At 43.8% G+C, this 23,299-nt stretch overlaps 1 protein-coding gene across 3 annotated transcripts in view; it reads left to right on the forward strand.

Annotated features, from left to right (window-relative positions):
• PDS5A (PDS5 cohesin associated factor A) overlaps window positions 1–23,299 on the forward strand; it is a 176,875-nt gene that overhangs the window by 48,175 nt on the left and 105,401 nt on the right. For all 3 annotated transcript variants that reach the window (XM_048848531.2, XM_048848533.2, XM_048848532.2), the window contains one exon: window positions 22,901–23,104. In XM_048848531.2, coding sequence (XP_048704488.1) covers window positions 22,901–23,104 — 204 coding nt within the window. The remainder of the gene's footprint in view (window positions 1–22,900; window positions 23,105–23,299) is intronic.

Below are 23,299 nucleotides of genomic sequence, written 5' to 3' on the forward strand. Positions count from 1 at the left end.
ACTGCGCTCGCGCTCTCTCTCTCTCTCTCTCTCCATACTTCTATCCAACGTATCCATTGTTTCCTTCTCTACTTACCTAGGAGGGTCAGGAGATTTTTTTTCTTTTTTTTTTACCCTCACCTCAGAGATGTATCTGTTTGGCTTATTTTCCTCTGTAAGACATAGCAGCTTATCCAAGTGTGATGGTTCTTGCTCAGTTAAGCAGAAATTCCAGGAATGTTTCCTTTGCAGTAAAACAGAACCAGCAGAGCAAGATTAGTGCATTCCACCTGTCCTGCCCAGTAGCCAAAGATCTTCATGCCATTGGCTGAGCATGGAAGCCGCATAGGGAAGACTCTGTGACCAAAGTAAATTCTTCCCAGTGACAAGGGGCCTTGAAGATAGTATAAGCAGAATGGAAAAACCTTAAGGTCAATCTCAAAATATGGAGAGTCACCTGTGTATTGCTATGTTTTTTCCCATATTAAAGTACTTGAATATAAGTTAATTCCACCTGTCTGTCACAGCACAGATAGTACTACAGGTTGAACCTCTCTAGTCCAGTACTCTCTGGTCCAGCAACATCCGTGGTCCGGCATGATTTGATTTTGTTTTTTATGCCTTATCTACTTATTTCCTTGTGCCAATACAGTAAAATTGTGTAATAACACTAACACTTTGTTATGAAGAGAACCAATAAGCCTTAGCTAGGCAGCGTTGCAAGCGTTATTCAGTTTATTCACCTCGGCGAGATAAAAATAAAAAGAGACCTGCTTGCTACAGTATTGACCTTCCGTGGTTCACCAAATTATCTGGTTCAGCACCGGTCAGGTCCTGAAGGGGCCAGATTAGAGAGGTTCAACCTGTACAATAAAAAAGGGGACGGGGAGTGGACTAGAGTCGTCATAGAAATGTAGGGCAGGAAAGGAACACGAGATGTCATCAAGTCCAGACCCTTGCGCTGATGCAGACTCAAGTACATCTAGCCCATCCTTGACTAGTGTTTGTCTATTCTGTTTTTAAAAACCTCCCATTACAGGAATTCCACAATCTCCCTTGGAAGCCTATTCTAATATTTAAATATCCTTATCATTAGAAAGTTGTTTCCTAATAGCTAACCTAAATCTGACCTGTTGCAGATGAAGCCTATTAGTTCTTGTCCTACCTTCAGTGAACATGGAAGAATGATTGATCACTATCCTCTTTATAACTGCCCTTAACATATTTGAAGGCTGTTGTCAGCTGTCCCCCTCAGACTTCTTTCTTCAAGACTAAACATGCCCAGTTTTTTAAACCTTTCCTCATAGGTCAGGTTTTCTAAACCTCTTACTGTTTTTGTTGCTCTCCTCTGGACTGTCTCCGATTTGTCCATACATGTCTTAAAGTGTGCTGGCCAGAATTGGGCACAGTATTCCAGCTGAGACCTCACCAGTGCCAAGTAGAGCAGGATAGTTACCTCCTGTGTCTGATATATAGAACTCCTATTAATACATTCCAGAATGATATTAGCCATTTTTGCACCTGCATTACATTGTTGATTTCATATTCAATTTGTAATCCATTATAAATCCCAGATCCTTTTCAGCAGTACTACTACCTAGGCAGTTACTCCCCATTTTTTATTTGTCCATCTGATTTTTCCTTCCTAAGTGTAGTACTTCACATTTGTCTTTTATTGAATTTCATCCTGTTGAATTCAGATCAGTTCTCCAATTTGTCAAGGTCATTAAGAATTCAAATCCTCTCTTTCAAAGTGCTAGCAGTCTCTCCCACTTTGGTGTCATCCATATGTTTTATGAGCCTCCACTCCATTATCCAAATCATTATATATATCATCATATATATCATTGAATATATTGAATAGCACTTGATCCAGGACAGACTCCTGTGGGACCCAACTAGATATGTCATTCCAAATTAACAGCAAACTATTGATAACTGCTCTTTGAGTACAGTCAACTAGTTGTGTATTCCCCTACCTTATTGTAGTTTCAGATTCTAGACCACATTTCCCTGGTTGGCTTATGAGAATGTCATGTGGGACAGTGTCAAAAGCCTTACTAAACTCAAGATATATTACATCTGTAGCTTCCCTCTATTCACTAGGCCGGTAGTCCCATCACAGAAGGAAATTAGGTTGGTTTGGCATGATTTGTTCTTGACAAATCTATGGTGGCTTTTACTTACAACACTAATATCCTCTAGGTGCTTACAAATTGATCACTTAATAATTTGTTTCAGTGTCTTTCCAGGTAATGAAGTTAAGCTGTCTAGCGTATAATTCCCCTGGTCCTCTTTGTTCCCCTTTAAAAGATGGATATTATGCTTGCCCTTCTCCAGTTGTCTGAGATCTCATCCATCCTCCATGAGTTCTTGATGAAGATTAACAGTTCCGTGATTGCTTTAGCTAGTTCCTTAAGTGTCCTAGGGTGGATTTCATCAAGCTTTGCTGACTTTAATACTTCTAACCTATCTAAATATTATTTAGCCTGTTCTTTCCCTATTATTTTGCATTCCTTCCCCTTTGTTAACATTAATTGTGCTGAATATCTGGTCACCATTTTAGTGAAGACTGAATTAAAATAGGTATTAAACACCTCAGCCTTCTTGATATCATCAGTTACCTGTCCTCCCCTGCTAAGAAGACAACCTACTCTTTCCTTCACCTTTCTCTTTTAATGCATTTAAAGGACCTCTTCTTATTGCCTTTTATGTCCCTTTCTAGGTGAACTCATTTTATGCTTTAACGTTTCTGATTTTGTTCCTACATTCTTGTGCTATTACTTGGAATTCATTCTTAGGGATTTGTCCATGTTTGCACTTTTTTTAGGATTCTTTTTTGTTTTTTGGGGGGGTGAGGTGGGGTGGGGGAGGGGTGTCATAAAGAACTCCCCCTTTTGGGGTTATATTGGACTCTTACTATTTTTTCTATCTTTTCTTTGTCTTGGGATAGTTTGCTGTTGTGCTTTTTATATTGTCTCCAGGAGAGCTGGCAGTTTCTCAGAAACTCATTTAGCCCTTAAATTTTCTTCCCATGGCATCTTACCTACCAGTTCTCTGAGTGTGTTGCATTCTGTTTTTTTTGAAGTCCATTGTCTTTATTCTGCTGCTTTCACTCCTTAGAATCATGAAATCTATCATTTCATGATCACTTTCAGCCAAATTGACTTCCCTCTTCAGATTCTCAACCAGTTCTACCCTATTAGTAAGAACTAAGTCTAAAATGGCTGGCCTCCTTTACTTCTCCAACTTCTGAAACAAGAAGTTGTCCCCAATACATTCCAAGAATTTAGACATTTATGTTTTACCATATTACTTTTCTAACAGATATCTGGGTAGTTAGTTTCCCATTACTACCAGGTCTTTTTTGTTTTGGATATATCTATTGTTTGTTCTAAAAATGCCTCATCCACGTCCTCCTCCTGATTTGGTGGTCTATATTAGACGCCTACAGTGACATTGTCCCTGTTTTTCTCCCCTTTTGTCTTCATCCAGAGACTTTCAACTGGTGTGTCTCTCATAGATACTAAGGTCAGAAGGGACCATTATGATCATCTAGTCCGACCTCCTGCACAGCGCAGGCCACAGAATCTCACCCACCCACTCCTCAGAACAGATGTGTATATATTCTTGATGTATAATTCAACACCTCTTCCCTTTTTCCCCTTCCGTTTCCTTCCTGAACATCTATACTCATGTATACCAGTATTCCAGTCATGAGATTTATCCCACCAAGTCTCACTGATGTCAGTTAAGTCATCATTTAGCTTATGTATTAATATTCCAGTTCTTCCTATTTATATGCAAATGCAAGGAGTATGGGGAATATACATCTAAGATGTGGAGGACAGATGCATCCGATGAAGTGAGCTGTAGCTCACGAAAGCTTATGCTCAAATAAATTGGTTAGTCTCTAAGGTGCCACAAGTACTCCTTTTCTTTTTGAGATTCCCCAGTATTTTCTCTGTTGATGCTTGTATGACCCTACTGCAATTTTCCATTCCTCCTCCCTTTCCCAACATTTAACCCTCTGTTAAGGTCACCTCCTTTTATACCTGTCTCTAGGCCTTTATTACCTGCTCCCTTTGAACCTAGTTTAAAGCCCTCCTCACTAGGTTGGCGAGTTGGTATCCAGAGATGCTCTTCCTCTCCTTCATCAGATGGATCCCTCCCCCCCATCTCTTTCTAGTATGCTCCTTTTGAGAACACCATGATCAAGGAACCCAAAGCCCTAATATTGTCATCAGTACTATGTAATATCTGACAACAGCCTGCAGTGAGTGACCAGATCTAAACTGAGCTGGTTGTAGGTATAAATCATTAAGTAGTGATGCTACTATTGCAGAGCAAGATTAAGATTTTCTTTAAAAGACTTTTAAATAAAATCCTTTGTTTTCATTAAGCACTTTTCTACATAAACTAAACGCTTTATTGCAAGATCTTTCTCAGTGTCTTTCTCCATACATTTGACATATGGGCCAGATATTTTCAAAAGTATGTATGTACATTTACTGTTAATACAGTTTCTGTGGTTGCATGTTCATAATGAGTATTTGCATACTCATGAATACCTGTGTGTCTAAACCTAAGCTAGACCCTGGCCCCTCCCCTGCTTTTAGGATGTTAACTGATGACTGAAATTCCTTAGTTTGACGGAAATATACTATATACAATGTAAATTATTTCAACAATATATGGTTAAGACTAAGATTTTTGTCACAGATATTTTTAGTAAAAGTCACAGATGGGTCACAGGCAATAAAGAAAAATTCAGGGAAGCCCGTGACCTGTCCCTGACTTTTTTACTAAAAATATCCCTGACAAAATGGGGAGCCCAACTGTGGGGTTGGGCAGCTGTGGGGGCCACTCTGAGCTCTGGGGACCCCCACAGCCTGGGGGGGCTGGGAGCTCCAGGGGCCCCGCTGCCCTAGGTGTCTCAGAACTCCCAGGTCCCCCTTCGGCCGGGAGCTGCGGGTGGGGGGGCCCGCCAAGCTCCCAGCTGACAGGGCTGAATTCATGGAGGTCACTGTGGTGTTTAATATATTTGTTAATCATCTGGAAAGGATGGTGAATTGTGAGGCAGCAAAACTTGCAGATGACACAGAGTTATTTAGTTTAGTCAGGGCCAGAGAAGACTGAGAGGAACTCTAGAGAGAGCTAAATAAGCTGGGATGAATGGGCAACACAATGCAAATTAAAGTCAGTTTCAATAAATGCAAACTAACACATGGTGGAGGGAAAAATGTAAACAACTTGTACACTTTACAAGGTTCTAAATTAACTGTATCAACTCAAGGAAGGGACCTGGCACCGCTGTAGGCAGTTCAGTGAGAAACTCTGCTCAGTACATCTACAGTCAATAAAACGAACACAAAGTTAGGTTGCATAAGGAATTGTTATACCAATAAAATAAAAACCAGCAGGATCTTATTAAAGGGGAAAAGGCAAAATACCACATTTATTGTGAATACAGAAAGAATCATAGTAAGCAGTTAGTTATAGCTATAACATTCCATTCAATCTCATATTTATTCACACATTCATTCATACAAACACACACACACACACACATACACACCCACACACACAGGTTCTGCAAGGTTGTTATCATAGTTACCAGCCTTAGAGTTGCTCATGCCAAGCCACTGGCCAAGTGGCCTGGACATGAGGAGGGAGCAGGGCCTTGTCAGATGCTCATCTGATGCTCCTGGAAGTTGGTTTGCAGAATCAGACCCCCCAAAGTTCTCACTTTTTAGAGTCTATTTTTATAGGAATTTCTTCCTATGCCAGTCTATGGGAATTGCTTCATCATGCTGTTGCTGAATCAATCAGCAGATAGCACATTCCTGACGGCTCCAAGATGTTATCTTGTTCTTTGGTTCTCCCATTCTTGAGACTGTTGGGTGGATTCCAGTCTGCCCTCCGGGGGGGGTCCTCTGGTTATTTCCACTTGACGCCTTCTTCAGCCGATGGACACTGGATTCTTAGGCTGGCACCTCCCTGATCATTCAGTTATTATCCACACCAAGCATCCATCCACATACATCCTCTATCTCTATTTTAATCACAATTGTTAATACAACAAAAGGGTGGGGAGTCTCTGGGTGCTGTTTCTGTTGTTAGAGTATTGCTTTGAGTCTCTCTCTCTGTGAATTGCTTTGAGAATAGACTCTGTCTTAGAATATACTAACACAATTAGCAGCTTGCAAGTTTCACACATAAAGGGAGAGAAACAGTACCAAAAACCAAGAGACCTCTTAATTAGTAATACCCTGGAATTTAAACTCTGGGGAATCAAACTCATTTGTGATTTTAATACAGAACTTCTTTAATATGATCCAACAGAATGATATGGTAAATAATATAGTGTATATTATGCTGCCTGTATATAAATCAATGGTTTGGCCCCATCTGAATATAATGTAATAATACTTGGGGGCCCATTTAAAAAGGATATTACAGAAGTAGAGATGGTTCAGAGACAAGGATATGGGAAAAACTCATGTGAAGAGAGATTGAAAAGGTAGGGATTGGTTAGCTTAGAAAGGATATGAATAAGGGGGGACATACTGACAGTGTATAAAATAGTGATGGTATAGAGAAGGTGGATCAGGAACTTCTGTTCTCACTGTATCATAACACAGGAACAAGGGGAAGTTAATGAAATTAAAAGGTGGAAAGGTCAAAGCAGATGAAGATAAGTTTTCACACGAGTAATTAAATTGTGGAACTCACCTCCATAGGAAATTATTGGAGCCGGGAACTTAAAAATGAAAAAGTGATTGAATATTCATATGGATATCAGGAATATCCGGAGTTGACCTAATGGCGACAAACATTTTGGAGTGTATATTAAACCTTACGCTTTGGAACTATGCCAACGTCTAATTATTGGAGAGCAGGATGAGACCTAATTGGGGTGGGAGAGATCGGTTCTGGGTGTCTGTAAACTTCCAACTGTTAGAAACTGGGACTGGGCGATGGGTTGGATCATTCAAAATTACCATCTTACTGTTCTTTCCCTCTGAAACATCTGGCACTGGCCACTGTTAGAAAGGACAGCATAATGGAGCATTGGTCGGACTTGGAATGGCTATTCTTATGTTCTTATTCCACAGCTGCTTATTGAAGAGTTCTTGCACTTGCCTCTAAATAATCTCATGCTGGCCACTGTCAGAGGGACTTCAGGTCTGATCCAGTTCTGTGCCATCTCCTGCTAGAGTTTGATTGGTCAACATCTAACTTTCTTTACGCTACGGTGAGATACAGACCTAAATTTAGGCTGGCAGGAAAATGAGGGCACAACTGGGTGCTCCCATCGCAGAACTGGCTCTCATTGAATTCAAACTTAAATATAAATCTTGGTTCTGATAGTCATAGTCTTCAGTGGACATGAGTCGAGCCTCTCTCTAAAGCTACCTCACTCACCATGATCAAGACTGTCTGTCTGCAACTGCTGTGATTCTCAAGAAAGAAGAAACTTTCATTTGACAAGAGAGAGACTTGAGAGCAACAGTCAGAATCTTCTCTGCAGCTGGCCCACTGATGCTGAACTGATTATGACCTATGGTTGCCTTCAGAACAAAATATAACCACCATCTATCTCTTTGGCAGAGTTTTCCTATTTTGATGAGCCAGAAGAGTTCCCAGAAGTCACCTACTACAGGACAGGCCTAACAAAGAAAATAACAGAACGCCACTAGCCGTCACCTTCAGCCCCCAACTAAAACCCCTCCAAGACATTATTAAGGATCTACAACCTATCCTGAAGGATGACCCAACACTCTCACAAACCTTGGGAGACAGGCCAGTCCTTGCCTACATACAGCCCCGCAACCTGAAGCAAATACTCACCAACAACCACATACCACACAACAGAACCACTAACCCAGGAACCTATCCTTGCAACAAAGCCCGTTGCCAACTGTGCTCACATATCTATTCAGGGGACACCATCACAGGTATAACATCAGCCACACTATCAGAGGCTCGTTCACCTGCACATCCACCAATGTGATATATGCCATCATGTGCCAGCAATGCCCCTCTGCCATGTACATTGGTCAAACTGGACAGTCTCTACGCAAAAGAATAAAAGAACACAAATCAGATGTCAAGAATTATAACATTCATAAACCAGTCGGAGAACACTTCAATCTCTCTGGTCACGCAATTACAAACATGAAGGTCACTATCTTACCACAAAAAAACTTCAAATCCAGACTCCAGCGAGAAACTGCTGAATTGGAATTCATTTGCAAATTGGATACTATTAATTTAGGCTTAAATAGAGACTGGGAGTGGCTAAGTCATTATGCAAGGTAGCCTATTTCCCATTGTTTTTTCCTACCCCACCCTCCCCCCCACACCCCAGACGTTCTGGTTAAACTTGGATTTATGCTGGAAATGGCCCACCTTGATTATCATACACATTGTAAGGAGAGTGGTCAGTTTGGATGAGCTATCGCCAGCAGGAGAGTGAGTTTGTGTGTGGGGGGGGAGAAGGGGGAGAAAACCTGGATTTGTGCTGGAAATGGCCCAACTTGATTATCATACACATTGTAAGGAGAATGATCACTTTAGATAAGCTATTACCAGCAGGAGAGTGGGGTGGGAGGAGGTATTGTTTCATGGTCTCTGTGTATATAATGTCTTCTGCAGTTTCCACAGTATGCATCCGATGAAGTGAGCTGTAGCTCACGAAAGCTTATGCTCAAATAAATTGGTTAGTCTCTAAGGTGCCACAAGTACTCCTTTTCTTTTTGCGAATACAGACTAACACGGCTGTTACTCTGAAACCTGTTATTATGATGATGATAAAATTCTCCTTCCTGTTCTCTAAAACAGAGTACTTATCAGATGTCATATTTATACTGCCTGTTGCAGTAACAGCTTTGGTGCTTGGATAGTGCAGTAATACCTGCTTAGAAACAAAACAGACAGTGTTGGTTTTAAAGTATCACTTTGGGCTTTATGAAAAAAGCCATGGCATTATCAAACTCGTGTTTAATAGTGAAGGAGTTACGGTCATACAAAACTTTTCCCTAGAATTTTAAACTCCTCATTACAGTACACTATCAATGTTCATTACATTAGTCAAAATAGAATAAAATCAAACATACTGTCTGAAATTTTGGGGCTGAGTGTGTTTTCCCTGAACTCTAGGATTTCTCCATGGTTGTGTTCATGACCTTCCTCTGCTGCAGTGCCTGTGAATTGTTGTCATCTGGTATTGATTAGATTGGGCCCATCTGTGACTGCTGTTCCCACCAATACTAATTTATGCAAATGTATCAGTCCCTACTGTTGTGCCCCTTTCCCATTTTCTGCTTATCCACTTGCATCTTCTAATAATCCTAGATTGTGAGGTTTCTTGATAGTCTGTTTTACACATTTGAACAGTACATACCTAGCATGATGGCTCCAGAACCTTGATATGAGATTCTGGTCACTACAACAAAGAAATAATAAGAACAGTAACTAAAGGTGTATTTTTATTCCAGAAATTGTAGTTTGTTTTTGTGTTTTCAGAAAACAGATCTATATGGTAGATTTAAAAAAAATTCTATGAAATGTACACTTTTTAAAATATTCCATATCTTTAGATGGGAGGGATGCAGTTCTGTTTCAGAAATCACCTTTAAATTCAGTGACATTCAGAAAGTCTAGAATGCAATGTTTCTCAGTTTGATCACTGAGATTTTCGGTCAGATTCAAACTTGCGATTTAGATAAGTTTATAAAGTTTACTGACTTTGTAGGCCCTTATCTGTGACACTCATTCAAACGACTTGGCAATTCCTATATTTTAACACGGGCCTCTGTCTAACATATTAAAAAAATTGTGACAGCGCTGGTCTTGTAGAGAAGGTGCATCAAAACTTTAGATGACAAATATTTCCTTCATTTTGTTTTAGGTTCTGATATGAGACAGTTTGGGTCAAAGCATATGTTCATTAGTTTATCCTTCTAACCTGTTCTTACTTGAGAGTGTGCAGACCTACAATAGAAAAAATGGTCATTCTGCTGATTTTCTTATGAAAATCCAACCTGGAGATTAGTTATGTCCCTCTTCTTCCCCCCTCCCGCTTTTTGTGTAATAGTCAAATCTTTTTATCAATTCCATTTGACACGCTGTGTATGTGTGTACTTTGTGAAGTTCTAATTGTGCATAATGTAATGATAGTATTAAGATTGTACATTCCATTTTCAGTTATTTCAGGTATGTCTGTAATTGCTTTTCTTTTAAAAAAGTTAAACACGAGCTTAAAACATCAAGAATTAACATCTCAATAAAAGTCCTCATACATAATTCTTGAATCATTCATTCACTTGTATGCTGGTTGAACATAAGAAATAGTCATGTACTCTAATGTGTTTATCACAGCAAGGTTTCTAGATAAAGGAGAGATTCTCATTGGAGTAGGTCAATGCAAGTAAAACAATCAAAAATTTCAACTAAAAATATGCTTTTAATAAAGTGAAGCTAATAAAGCAGTGTAAATTACTAATGTTAAGACTTGTTTGGTTCTGATCTACTCAGCAGTTAAGTCTCCAAAGAAAAGCTCTTTATGTAGATTAGACCAAAGGGAAAGTAGTATAGCCAATTAGATGGTGTGGTCTGTAAGATGAATATTGTTGTTGAAAGCTCAAAGTAGATCAGTAATTCAGACAGGTGCTGTTTCCTCAGAGGGTTTACTATTATTATTTGTATTACAGTAGTGCCTAGGAGCCCTAGTCATGGGCCAGGTATGCTAGGTATTGTACAAGCACAGAACAAAAACGCTCAATGATTATAGCTTTATTCTGCAATTTCTTGTTCAAACCTTTCTCTGTGTATTTAGGGGATAACACAGGTACCTTTTGAGTTTTCTCAGAACCAGAGAAAGTTATATTACCATGTCAGATCTCTGAGACTATAGCGTTCTCTGTCTTACAGTAGAAACAGGCACAAAAGTAGTTGTCTGCTTCGGTAGCTAACAGTATCAGAAAGGGAAGGCTACCTTTTGTTTTAACAACAAGGAAACTTCATGAGGGTAGGTTAGCTTCTCGCCAGTTTATTGCTTTTTGCACTTCAGAGGTGCTAATTGTCCCCTCATTTTTCATGTCAACTTCTGGCTAGTAGGCCTCTGGTAAGACAATGAATCCATTCCTAAAAAAAGATTTATCTTGGAGAATAGCTTGCATGTACCAGTTTTTAAAACAATCTCCCTATGCATTTGTGTTTTAGGTCAGCTCCTTTTGATGAGTGGGTGCTGTATCTGAGTTACCCCTGGAGTATCTGACCTCAAGTGTGCACCACTGATTGTACCCCAGCCCCTAACGAAGCATAGCAGATTGCTTGGAAAATTAAGTATGCATGTGGATTTTACAGCAGTTTGATTATTTAACAGAGAGCTCAACTTTATCTTAACAATGTTTTGGCAAAGATTACCTTATAATATTGCCTGCACTGGATGGAAAAACTTCCAAAAGCAGCCCCTCAGCCCAAGCAGACTACAGGCTGAGGGTAATAATGTGCACAGCATTTCACAGAAATGACCCAAAGCCTGCACTTGAACTCACACCCAGCCCTGTATCAAAGGATGCATCAATGTAGGACTAGTCTTTGACTGTCTGGCACTACGAACATCAACATTATTTTGTTGTCCTGAGCCTCCTAAGTGAGTGTGAGAGATAAGCTGTGCTCCTGCACAGCTGGTTCCCATAGTACAGTGAAGCAGTCTTGCAGTGCATGTGCAAATCCACTGTCTGTAATATGGATCCCAGGTTCAAGCTGGTTGTAAAAATCCACCCTAGCTAACTTTTAAAAGCTTGCTTCCACGATGTGGAACTGGATGCTGGAAACTAACTTAGATCAAATGCAATCTGATTATATCATTTTGGGGGGTAGGGGTGTGACATAATTTGAGCCCCAGGTGTGCATAGAGAGGTTTTAAAAACCAGAAAATGTTACTGACAGGTCTTTCTCCCCCTTGCTACGTCTCAGGAACCCTTTGAACAAATTATTCCAAATTTGCACCACTCAATATACGTCAGAGCCTAATAATGATCTGAATATGCATTTGGACGTTAGAGCTCTTAGAAATATCTGCTGTTGAACAGTAAGTTCATCTCAACTTTAGCTGCTACCCCATGGTAATAAAACTACTCTGAAATTTTTCTGCCTTTTTCATGATTTCAGGAACTGCATTATGCATCTGATTCTCTCATCATCCTTGGCAACTACTGCAAATTATTGGTAAAATGGTAACTCTTATTGAGAGATATTAAGTCTTCAGAACTTTGGCAATAGTCAACAGTAGGTATCTGTCCAGTGTATCTGCTCACTGAATGGTTGTGTTGAATGTGCCAGAGAATCTAAGGCAGTCATAAATTCTTGGCTGTAAGAGGCTATCATAGAGGCCCTCCATCACACAGCCAAATATATTCAGAGCATCTCAGTGGTTCCTAATTCATAAATATTTAAATAAAGTTTGCTAATATTTTCCCGTTACAACTGTGAGCAATTATTATTATTATTATGTAGGCTAAAATATATATACATCAGTTGTGTTGGGACTTATAAGTATTTGTCAAAGTATGAGTGGGTCCCCTAGTATAGCAAGTAGAGGAAAGCAAAATAAATGTTGATGTTCGTAGTGTCAGAGGGTCAAAGACTAGTCCTACATTGATGCATCCTTTGATACAGGGCTGCCAACTGTCCCTTCTGTTCCCAAGGTATTCACCCTCGCAGCTGATATGTCAGGAATAGTTGGATCTCGCCCCTCTGGCTTGGCGTCAAGCCCCTTCCGTGCCAAAGCATGACTGTGGTCCTTGCTGAGGCCCCAGCAATAGATAGAAGTGTAGACATGACAGAAGGAAGTTCTGGCAGTGAATGAGCTGCTGAATGCAGAACCCTGAGAAAGAGAGAGAATTTCAACAGATAGGAGTTTGTTGTATCCTATCAATAGGGCCCTACCAAATTCAAGTCTGTGAAAAACGTGTCATGGACTGTGAAATGTGATTTCCCCCCCACCTGTGAAATCTGGCTGTTGTAGGGGAGGGGCAGGATTGGGTGCTCTCCAGCCAGGGGCTCCTATCATGCGCTGCGCTCCAGCTGCTAGTCCTGGCCTGGGCTGGGGAGGGATGGGATTTCCTTTTCCCCTATGGGAGCTGCTCCCAGACCTGGGTCAGACCCAGCTACAGGAAGCTCTGCTCCGGCTGCTGGCTGGGAGCAGAGCTCTGAAGGGCAGCACAGAGGTGAGGGTGTCTGTCAGCCCCTGACCCAGGTGGGAGACCAGGACATGTGGTAACCCACTCCCCATACCTTGCAATCCTCACTTCTGTGCTGCTGCTGACAGTGGCATTGGTTTTAGAACTGGGCACCCAGCCAGCAATAACTGCTCTCTGGCTGTCCAGCTCTGAAGGCAGCACCCCTACCATCAGCAGCATAGAAGTAAGGGTGGCAATCCTACAACCCCCTTACAATAGCCTTGCAACCCCTCTCCCCAATCCCCTTTTGTGTCAGGACCCCCACGGTTGCAACACAGTGAAATTTCAGATATAAACATCTGAAACTGTGAAACTGATCGTTTTTTAAAATCCTCTGACCCTGAAATTGACCAAAATTGACAATGAATTTGGTAGGGCCAATGGTCTACAGAAGACTTATCATTGGCGATCCCTCGATTCGAGGATGGTCTCTACCATGGATTTACATATGGGTCCGGAGATGACTCTGGAGTCCAATCCTGGAACCACAGATCTGCCCGCAGTAGGTACAGGCATTTCCTGGTGGGCCAGCTGCCTGCTGGGAGCTTTCTCTGTCTTCAGCATCAAGGGCAAGGCACTTCTCCTCAAAGCAGGCCCCTGGCTGATGGAGGATGTGGCGCCATTGCGGTCGGTAGTTGCTTGCTCCTCTCAGCTTGTGATGTCCACATTAGTTTTCTTGAGATACACTTTGTGTGTCTGTTTACAGTAGTGGGTTGGGAGAGTGAGATTCTGCAGCAACTCTGTGCTCCAGGGTTATTTCTTCTACAAAAGCAAAAATACCTTTGATATAGTTTCTCTATAGCAGCTATCCCTTAGATTGTAAATTTTTGGGGATGGGGACTTTTAATACCTTGACATACTGGGAAAATTATACTGGGATTTACATTTATCGCAGTGGTTCTCAGCCTGTTTACTATTGTGGGCCAATACTATCTGTATGGCCCTGAGGATGTCACATAGGCTACAGATGTGTGCTGATTGGGTTGCAGGTTGAGAACCTCTAGTCTAAACTATCCCTGCATTACCAAGGTCAAGCATAGATAATCAGAGCTTCTTTCCCAAAGGAACCTGTCCTAAGCAGTTACACCTGATTGGGATGCAGTCCTAAAGCAAAATGTTTTAAAAGTACATTTAATCCAGTGGTAATAAATAGAGCTCAGTGCGGATTAAAATTTTGTCATCCTCATCTGATCTGCAATTCCCAAACATGGTCTGCAGATATCCGCAGATTTGCAGGGCTTTAGTAATAAAGAGTTTCCTAATAAAGAAGACATCTTTGAGGAATTTTATATATGGTATTAAAGTCAGAGGTCTAATTGCTATGAGGAGGATGCTTGGATTGCTCCTGGGGGAATTCTTCGCCACGGTGTGGGTGCAGAATTCATATCCCCAGCAGATTTCTTTACTTCCCTGCAGAAGAATGACTTCTGAGGGGGAAGCAAAGGGAAGCTGCCAGAGCGGTCATGCAGGCCTCCCCAGCAGCATGGGTGCATTGTTTTAGGTGCCCAGAGCAGCTGATGAAGAGATAAATCACTGCAGAGGAGTGGGGGAGGAGCTGGGGATGCCCCAGCTGGTGGTCGTGGCTGGGCTGGGGGCGGGGGATGATGGGACTTCCTTGTCCCCTGCTAGGAGGATCTGGGTCAGACCTGCCCCCAGAAACCTCTCTTCCCCCCCCCCCACCCCCACACATACCCTTTCCCCCCTGCTTCCTGTTCCCATTGCTCCTTAGACGCGGGAAGAGGGGTCACTGTACAGGGAGCTGCTCTCCATTGGCCGCGCCCCCATGAATCCAGACTCCCCCGCTGAGCCTCACCCCTCTGCACCTGAACGCTCCACGGAGCCCCTCCCCCCTGAATCTGGACCCACCTCTGCATCTGGACCACCCAGGCTTCCACCCCACTGAGCCCCAACCAGCTGCACCTGGAGCCCCCTACAGAGTCCCTTTCCCCCTGCACCCGGAACCCCCCCCAATGATACCCTGTGCATCCAGATCCACCTCGCACCTGGACCCATACTTTTGTGATAGCACCCAGATTGGTGCACAGGGCTGGGCATGCATGCAAGACTGTCGCTCTTGCTTGCTATCTTGCAATGCCTGGTGCGGAAGGCAGGGCCCCAGGGTGTTTTTGGGGCAGGCTCAGCCCTTGGACTGTGTCAGGGTTTGGTGTAGCCTCACAGCCAAGTCTATGTCTTGGAAGGGGATGGGGGGATTGCTAGGTGATCTCCCACCTCTGTGCAGCCAGTGGCCTGTGCTCCCCACTGCCATGCAGGAGCCTCCACGTTTATTTATTGACAAATAAAATATGGGATTTTACAGAATTTTTATTCTTCGAGTGCTTGTTTATGTCCATTCCAATCAGGTGTGTGTGCGTGCACAGTAGCCGGAAGATTTTCCCATAGCAGAATCCATCAGGATGGTCTGGGCATCCCCTGAAGTCACGCCTTTATGGCACTCAATATAGAGCCCTGCCAACCCGCCACCCTCTCAGTTCCTTCTTACCGCCAGTGAGGGTTAGCTGGAACTTCCCTGTGGTCTTGTCTCAGCAAGCGCATTTAGCAGTCTATATACATAGTTTTCATTAGCTCTGTAGTGTTAATTAAATAGTTAGTAGTTTAAGTTTTTTGGGTGGGGGGGGCGCGGTGTGTTTTCCCTCCTACTCTCTCTCGATGCTGGGGTCTCCGGGCTTCGAAGCCTGTGGCAAGTGTATGCCTCGAAGCGATCCTCACACTTCATGTTGGAAGTGTTTGGGAGAGAGCCATCAGAAGGATCGTTGTGCCATCTGCAAGACCTTTTGGCCCAGGACATTAAAGGACAGAGATCAGTGCCTGAAGGTCCTGTTAATGGAGGCTGAACTCCACCCCCTGTCTGACCCTGGGTTGACAGACCCTGTGCCAGCACAGAGCAGTGCAGAGCGCTCTGGCACTGTCAGCACGAGTTCTGGTGCTGAGTAATGACAAGGACTCACAGCACCGTCCCGGATCCACTTGTGACTCACATGCCACACGCAGTCACCATTCTCAATCGCCGGGTGCTGCAGAAGAAGAAGAGGCCGGAGAGGGGTCATTCTCCCCCTGCTAGGCCTAAGAAGCCAGCCATTGTAAGACCCGAGTTGAGTTACAATATTTCCACTTCACCACCGGTGACGGTCACTTCGACTCCTGCCCGCGAGGAAGGGCGGTTGAGTTCGGACCCTCCTTGTTTGCTGAGGCCAAGCCAGGAGCTGCACCTCCCTTAGACTCTGGAGGCATTCGAGGAAGCCCAAGAACTGCTCCACCTCATGGCACCATCCCCTCCTAGACAGGGCTGGTCACCCGCACCGGTCACTCCCCATGCACCTTCAAGGGGAAAGCCCACCGTGATGCCTCGCTGATCTCCAACCCTGGCTCGTCACTGGAACAGACCCAGCAACCATGCCTGTCCCAAAGTCCTCGGTGCGAACAGTTGGCGCCTAGAAATACCACTCCTCTGTGGTCCTCTTTTTCAGATATTTCAGAGTCAGATCGGACTCCTATTGGTCCTGTAGGAGTAAGAGCAGATGGTTTGCGTCAACATGGGATTGCCACCCTTACCCGGCACCATGGCCCGCGCAGTGGCAGCCCTTGGCACAATAGCCCTTTTGGACTCCCAGGGCTTTTCATCAAAGCCACGTTCGGAGCCAAGGGTCACATTCCAGGGCAACATCAGTGGCTTCAGCCACATTCATACCCCCTCCAACACCATTGGCATTGGCAGGATTGGGGTAGCCCCATTGCCACCCGGCACCTCCATCCCGACGCCTCCAGCACTGGCATAGCCTGCACTGGCCCCAGTTGTTTGAGCTCCGGCATCTCCAGCACCAGTGATGGCTCCGGTGTCAGTGATGGCCTTTGCACCGATGACACTTGCGGCACTGGCGTTGGTGTATGCATTTCCAACACTGAGGGGTGCAACACCATCCACGTCAGCACCGGCCCAAGAAATCCAGGTGCCGGGGGACCCCTTAGTGCAGAAGGAAGGGAAGTCACCCCTTATGGGAGTCTCTTCCTCATCCTGACTGGACAAGGCGCATGGAGAACAGCAGGGTGCTACAGCAATTGCTGCGACAGGTTGTCCAGGGCCTGGGCATTCAGGAGGAGGAGGTAGTGAAGGACATAGATCCAATGGTAGACATCCTTGCTCCCTCCGGACCTGCACATATTGTCCTGCCTCTTATAAAGACCACCTCTGACACCACAAAAACTTTGAGACAGACCCTAGCACAGTGGTTCTCAAAGCCGGTCTGCCGCTTGCTCAGAGAAAGCCCCTGGCGGGCCGGGCCAGTTTGTTTACCTGCCACGTCCACAGATTCAGCCTATCGCGGTTCCCACTGGCCGCAGTTCGCTGCTCCAGGCCAATGGGGGCTGCCGAAAGCACTGCGGGCCAAGGGATGTGCTGGCCGCCCTTCCTGCAGCCCCCATTGGCCTGGAGCGGCAAACTGCGGCCAGTGGGAGCCGCAATTGGCCAAACCTGTGGACGGGGCAGGTAAACAAACTGGCCCGGCCCACCAGGGGCTTTCCCTGAACAAGTGGCGGACCGGCTTTGAGAACCACTGCTCTAGCCTCATAGACCCCCTATGACTAAGCGCAACGAAAGGCGCTACTTCGTGGCGTTGAGGGGCTACAAGCATTTGTATGCCCATCCCCCGCCTAATTCTCTCATGGTTCATGCTGCCAACCAACTTGAACGCCAGGGCTTCCAGGAACCCTCCCCGAAGAATCAGGAGGCAAAACGACTCGACCTTTACGGGAGAAAGGTCTATTCCACTGGCTAATTGAAGCTCCACATCTCTAATCAGCAGGTCATTGTCAGCAGGTACTGCTACAACATATGCAGGGCAGTGGTGAAGTTTGCGGAGCTGATGCCACAGGACTCCTGCACTGAGATTTTGGCTCTGTTGGAGGAGGAGAAGCTCATTTTGTGAGCTTCGCTATGAGCCACACTGGACTGAGCGGATGCGGCTACCCGTGAGATGGCTACCGGCATAGCCATGAGAAGGGGCTCCTGGCTCCAGGTCTCAGGAGGTCCAACAGACAATTCAGGACCTCCCATTCAAGGGTTCGGCTCTCTTTTCTGAGAAAACAGACGAAAGGCTGCGTAGCCAAAAGACTTGAGCCACTCTCACATCATTGGTCCTCCATACTTCCTTTAACCAGCAGAAGCATTTTAGACTGCAACCTCCTCCACGTTTATACTAGCAGAACCATCAGGAAAGTTCCCAGAGGAGGGACCGGAGTGGCAGGAAAAGGCCGCACCCATCCTCAGGCAAGGGCTCTGGCTAACCCAAACCACCTTCCTTCCCCAAACCAGCCTTTTGAAGGTGCGGTCGAGGACGGCACACCAGAACAAAAACTGGATCTACCCTGCCTTACCTTTTCCTCCCGACTGTCCCCTTCCTACCGTGCATGGTCCCATATCACTTTGGACTGCTGGGTGCTCCACACGGTAGAGAAGGGATACTCCATCCAATTCTGTGCCTTCCTGCCCTTCCACCCCACTTCCCTGTCCCTCATGAGCAACTTCTTATAAAGGAGGTGCACTCACTCCTTTTGCCAGGAGCAGTGGAAGAGGTTCCTCAAGAACAGAAGGGAAGGAGTTTCTATTCTTGGTATTTCCTAATACTGAAAGCCAAGGGGTCAGGCCGCTAGACTTGCGAGAACTCAACAAATTAGTGAAGAAGCTCAAGTTCTGCATGGTCTGTTTGGCCCCCATCATCCCTTCACTGGATCCAGGAGACTGGTATGCCGCCCTCAACTTGAAGGATGCGTACTTTCACATAACAATAATTCAGTCCCACAGAAAATACCTCAGGTTTGTGGTGAACAAGACCCACTACCAGTTCACAGTCCTCCTTTCAGCCTGTCAGTGGCACTTCGCGTATTGCACAAGTGCATGGCAGTCGTGGCTGTGTTCCTCCACAGGCGCCAGGTACAAGTGTTCCCGTACCTCGATGACAGGCTGATCAAGGGCCAATCTAGGACAAAAGTAGAGATGCAGGTTGCCTTCATAAGAGCTTCTGACGAACCGGGCCTGCTACTGAACGAGGGGAAATCAACGCTGTCCCCAGTTCAGAGAATAGAATTTGTAGGGTTGGTACTGGATTCGACACACGGCAGGGCATTCTTCCAGAAGCGAGATTTCGAGCCCTGGGCGACATTATTCGACGTCTCAGACAATTCCTCACCACTATGGCATGGAACTGCCTGAAACTTCTAGGACACATGGCGACTTGTATCTACGTAGTACAGCATACCAGACTCAGACTTACCTTCTAGTAACTGTTGTTCTTCGAGATGTGATTGTCCATTCCAGTACCCAACCTTCTACCCCTCTGTCAGAGTAGCCGACAAGAAGGAACTAAGGGAGTGGCGGTTTGGCAGGGGTCTATATTGAGCGCCATAAAGGCGTGACTCTAGGGCCCAGACTGACCCGACGGATGCTGCTATGGGAAAATCTTCTGGCTACCATGCATGTGCGTGTGCACACACCTGATTAGAATGGACAGGAACAACACATCTTGGAGAACAACAGTTATGAGAAGGTAAGTAATGGTGGGGTTTTTTTTGTTTGTTTTTGGGTTTTTTGTTGTTGTTTGGGTGTGGGGTTGTATGCAGAATTTCCCCAGGAATATTGGACAGAGACAAATGGACACATTGTGAACTTCTCACGTCCAAACTTGGCATTCCAACTGTAGGTTTTCTCCTGCTTCTGAAGTTTTATTGGCATCTTGATGGACTAAATTCCCTTTCCAACATTTCTGGGGTCTGACTGTTTCCCCATCTGTCTGAAGGTTTTATACTGCAAGCTATAACCATAGTATCTGAGCAACTTACATGTAAAATCAGTAGCAATAGTGAAGTCCCTAGTGGACTTCATGGTGTGTTTGCCTTTTTAGGGTCAAAACACTGCATGGGTAGATATTTTGTTGGGTGGGGGAGCTAGGAGGGGTTTGAGAATAAAAAAGTGTGTTTGTGTATCCCCTGCCTTCCTTGAAGAGGAGAATGCAGTTAAAGATTAGAAAGAGGCAAAAGTTTGCTTCTCCACTCCTCCCAGCCCACTATGTACCTTCATCCGACAGCTGGAGGATCTGGTCTCTTAGGATTCTTTGCTACATTGCATTCATTTACTAAGAATGTTCAACCTGTTTTCTATCTGTCTATCCAGGCACTGGACGATAGCTAATGTGACGCCAATTTTTTAAAAGGGCTACAGAGGTGATTCCGGCAATGACAGGCCGGTAAGCCTGATTTCAGTACTGGGCAAACTGGTTGAAACTATTGTAAAGAACAAAATTGTCAGAGACATAGATAAACATAATCTGTTGAGGGAAAAGTCAACATGGTTTTTGTAAAGGGAATCTATTAGAATTTTTTAAGGGGGTCAAGCATGTGGATAAGGGGTATCGAGTGGATATAGTGTATTTAGATTTTCAGAAAGCCTTTGACAAGGTCCCTCACCAAAGGCTCCTTAAGCAAAGTAAGTTGTCATGGGATAAGAAGGAAGGTCCTCTCATGGAGTGATAACTGGTTAAAAGATAGGAAACAAAGAGTAGGAATAAATGGTCAGTTTTTAGAATGGAGAGAGGTAAATAGTGGTGTCCCCCTGGGGTCTGTACTGGGACCAGTCCTATTCAACATATTCATAAATATCGGAAATACTGTCAGTATAGGACGTGAGGAGTGCTTTTTTGTTGGGAGTTTTGCTTGTCTTCTCAATGATGGTTCTGAAGGTAGTTACGGAGTATATTTGTGGCAACAGGCAAAGAGACGTAAACTTTCATCAACTGGAGGTGATTAATAGAATTTGGGCTCTCATGGAGGTCAACCATAAAGCTCTTTTTGACTAATTTTAGGTTCCCTTTTAGATTTGATAACTTGCAAAAGGCCCTCCAGTAGTGGGCTGGATGTTGGGGAAGTTAGCTGGTAGTGAAGATTAGAGGAGGCTTAATCATTATAATACCAGGAGGTTTGGTAGCCAAACTGATTTTTTTTTTTAATTTGTTTTATCTGCTATACTTAAAGTTGGGTTCCACAATTCCAAGAAAAAGAAACAGCAATATTTTCATATCACCTTTTTAAGCAATGGCACATTTAATAACTGAGGAGCCACTTCATTATCATTCAAAATGGCATAGTCGCAAAAGAATGATGTATAGTTAAATACAAAAATGTATTTCTAATTGTCAGCTCTGTAAACTCAGTCTGGGCTTTGAAAGTCAAGTGGGGTTCTTTCCTTCTTGTGCATTACTAGTAATAAAGTTCCTGTAGTCTAAATTAGATCCTCAGGATCTATGGTTCTGTCTTTCTATCTTTATTTCTCTGTTATATTTATATGCCCTTTATTACCATGGTATCTGAGTGCTTCATACTCTAATATACGTATCCCCACAATACCACTGTGAAGTGGGGAAAAACTGTTATCCCCATTTTACTGATTGTGAATTAAGGCACAGAGTAACTGTAACTTGCCCACGGTCACACTGGACATCTGTGGCAGAGTGGCAATGAATCCGTGTCTTAGACTAACGTCATAGCCACTGGATCATCCTTCCTCAAAGGTTATGCCTTTTGCAACATCTTTGTCTCCAAACTGTGCCTTTATTTAAAATGTACAACCCAGTTGCATTCAGTAGGATTGCACAGGCATAATTAATTGGAATTTAGGAAACAATTTTCTTGACAATGCACAAGAGTGAATGGTGTCTAGCTCAGTTTCTGCTCGTTGTGCTAAAAGGAATAAAAAGCAATGCACATTTGTCACTTATGTAAACAGATACGAGTCTGAATACACACTAGTTACAGATCTGTTGAGTAAGTAGTCTTGGATACAAGGCTGAGACCCTCACCCCCTCTCTGGCCCATTTACACTAAGTAAAAAGACCAGAGTGGCATAAAGGAACCCTGACAGGTTTCAGAGTAACAGCCTTGTTAGTCTGTATTCGCAAAAAGAAAAGGAGTACTTGTGGCACCTTAGAGACTAACCAATTTATTTGAGCATAAGCTATGCATCCGATGAAGTGAGCTGTAGCTCACGAAAGCTTATGCTCAAATAAATTGGTTAGTCTCTAAGGTGCCACAAGTACTCCTTTTCTTTTCATAAAGGAACCCTAAAAGCCTTGTATCTGGCTGGGGAAGGATTCTGCTATGGGTGTTGCAGAAGTCAAACATAAGGTTGCCCTCTTGGGCCTTCTTTATTAACCCTTGCATAGGGGGTGGTGCAGAGGTGGAGCCACAGCACTTCAACCTATAGGGCAACCCCAGGCAACTGGCATGACTTAAAATAGTGCTGCCTAAATTACACTAGAGCAGGATTGGGAGAGTGAAAAAGTGGCTTAGAGCTACTGTTGCCACGCCTCTCCTCTTCCTAGGCCACACATTTTTTGCTGAGCCTAAGGTTTATTCTGTGCTTTTGCCCATATTTGTGAGGACTTTTAATTTAAGAGTTGACTTAACAGTATCAAGTTCACCATACCTTTAAAAGTCATACGTCTATTCTGCAGCATGTCCTAACCAGGAAGTTATGTTAATGCTAATAATTAGGCAGTGAAATAACTGTGGATGGTGTTGCATCCTTTTAGAAAGCATTATTTAGTAATTATGAATGAAAGTAGAAAAAGGATTAAGTCTTTTTTTTCCTTTTCTTTAATTCTTAGATGGTAGTAAAAACCTTCATGGACATGGACCAGGACTCAGAAGATGAGAAACAGCAGTATCTCCCTTTAGCCTTGCATCTTGCATCGGAATTCTTCCTCAGGAATCCCAACAAAGATGTGCGTCTCCTTGTAGCATGTTGCTTGGCTGATATATTCCGAATCTATGCTCCAGAAGCGCCATATACATCCCATGATAAACTTAAGGTAAAATATCCTTTTAAAAGAAGCTTTCTCCATCTAATTCTCTTGCAGTTGAACATACAATCAAAGGATCCAACACACACTTTATTATATTATCAAGTTTTTGAATATACTGACATTTAGGTTTATTAAAGAGACATTAATTAAGTACATACAATGAAATTAATTTGAATGAACTCATAATAGCAGTGTCAGAGA

Source organism: Caretta caretta, chromosome 4, assembly GCF_965140235.1.
Source record: "Caretta caretta isolate rCarCar2 chromosome 4, rCarCar1.hap1, whole genome shotgun sequence".
Classification (NCBI taxonomy): Eukaryota; Metazoa; Chordata; order Testudines; family Cheloniidae; genus Caretta; species Caretta caretta.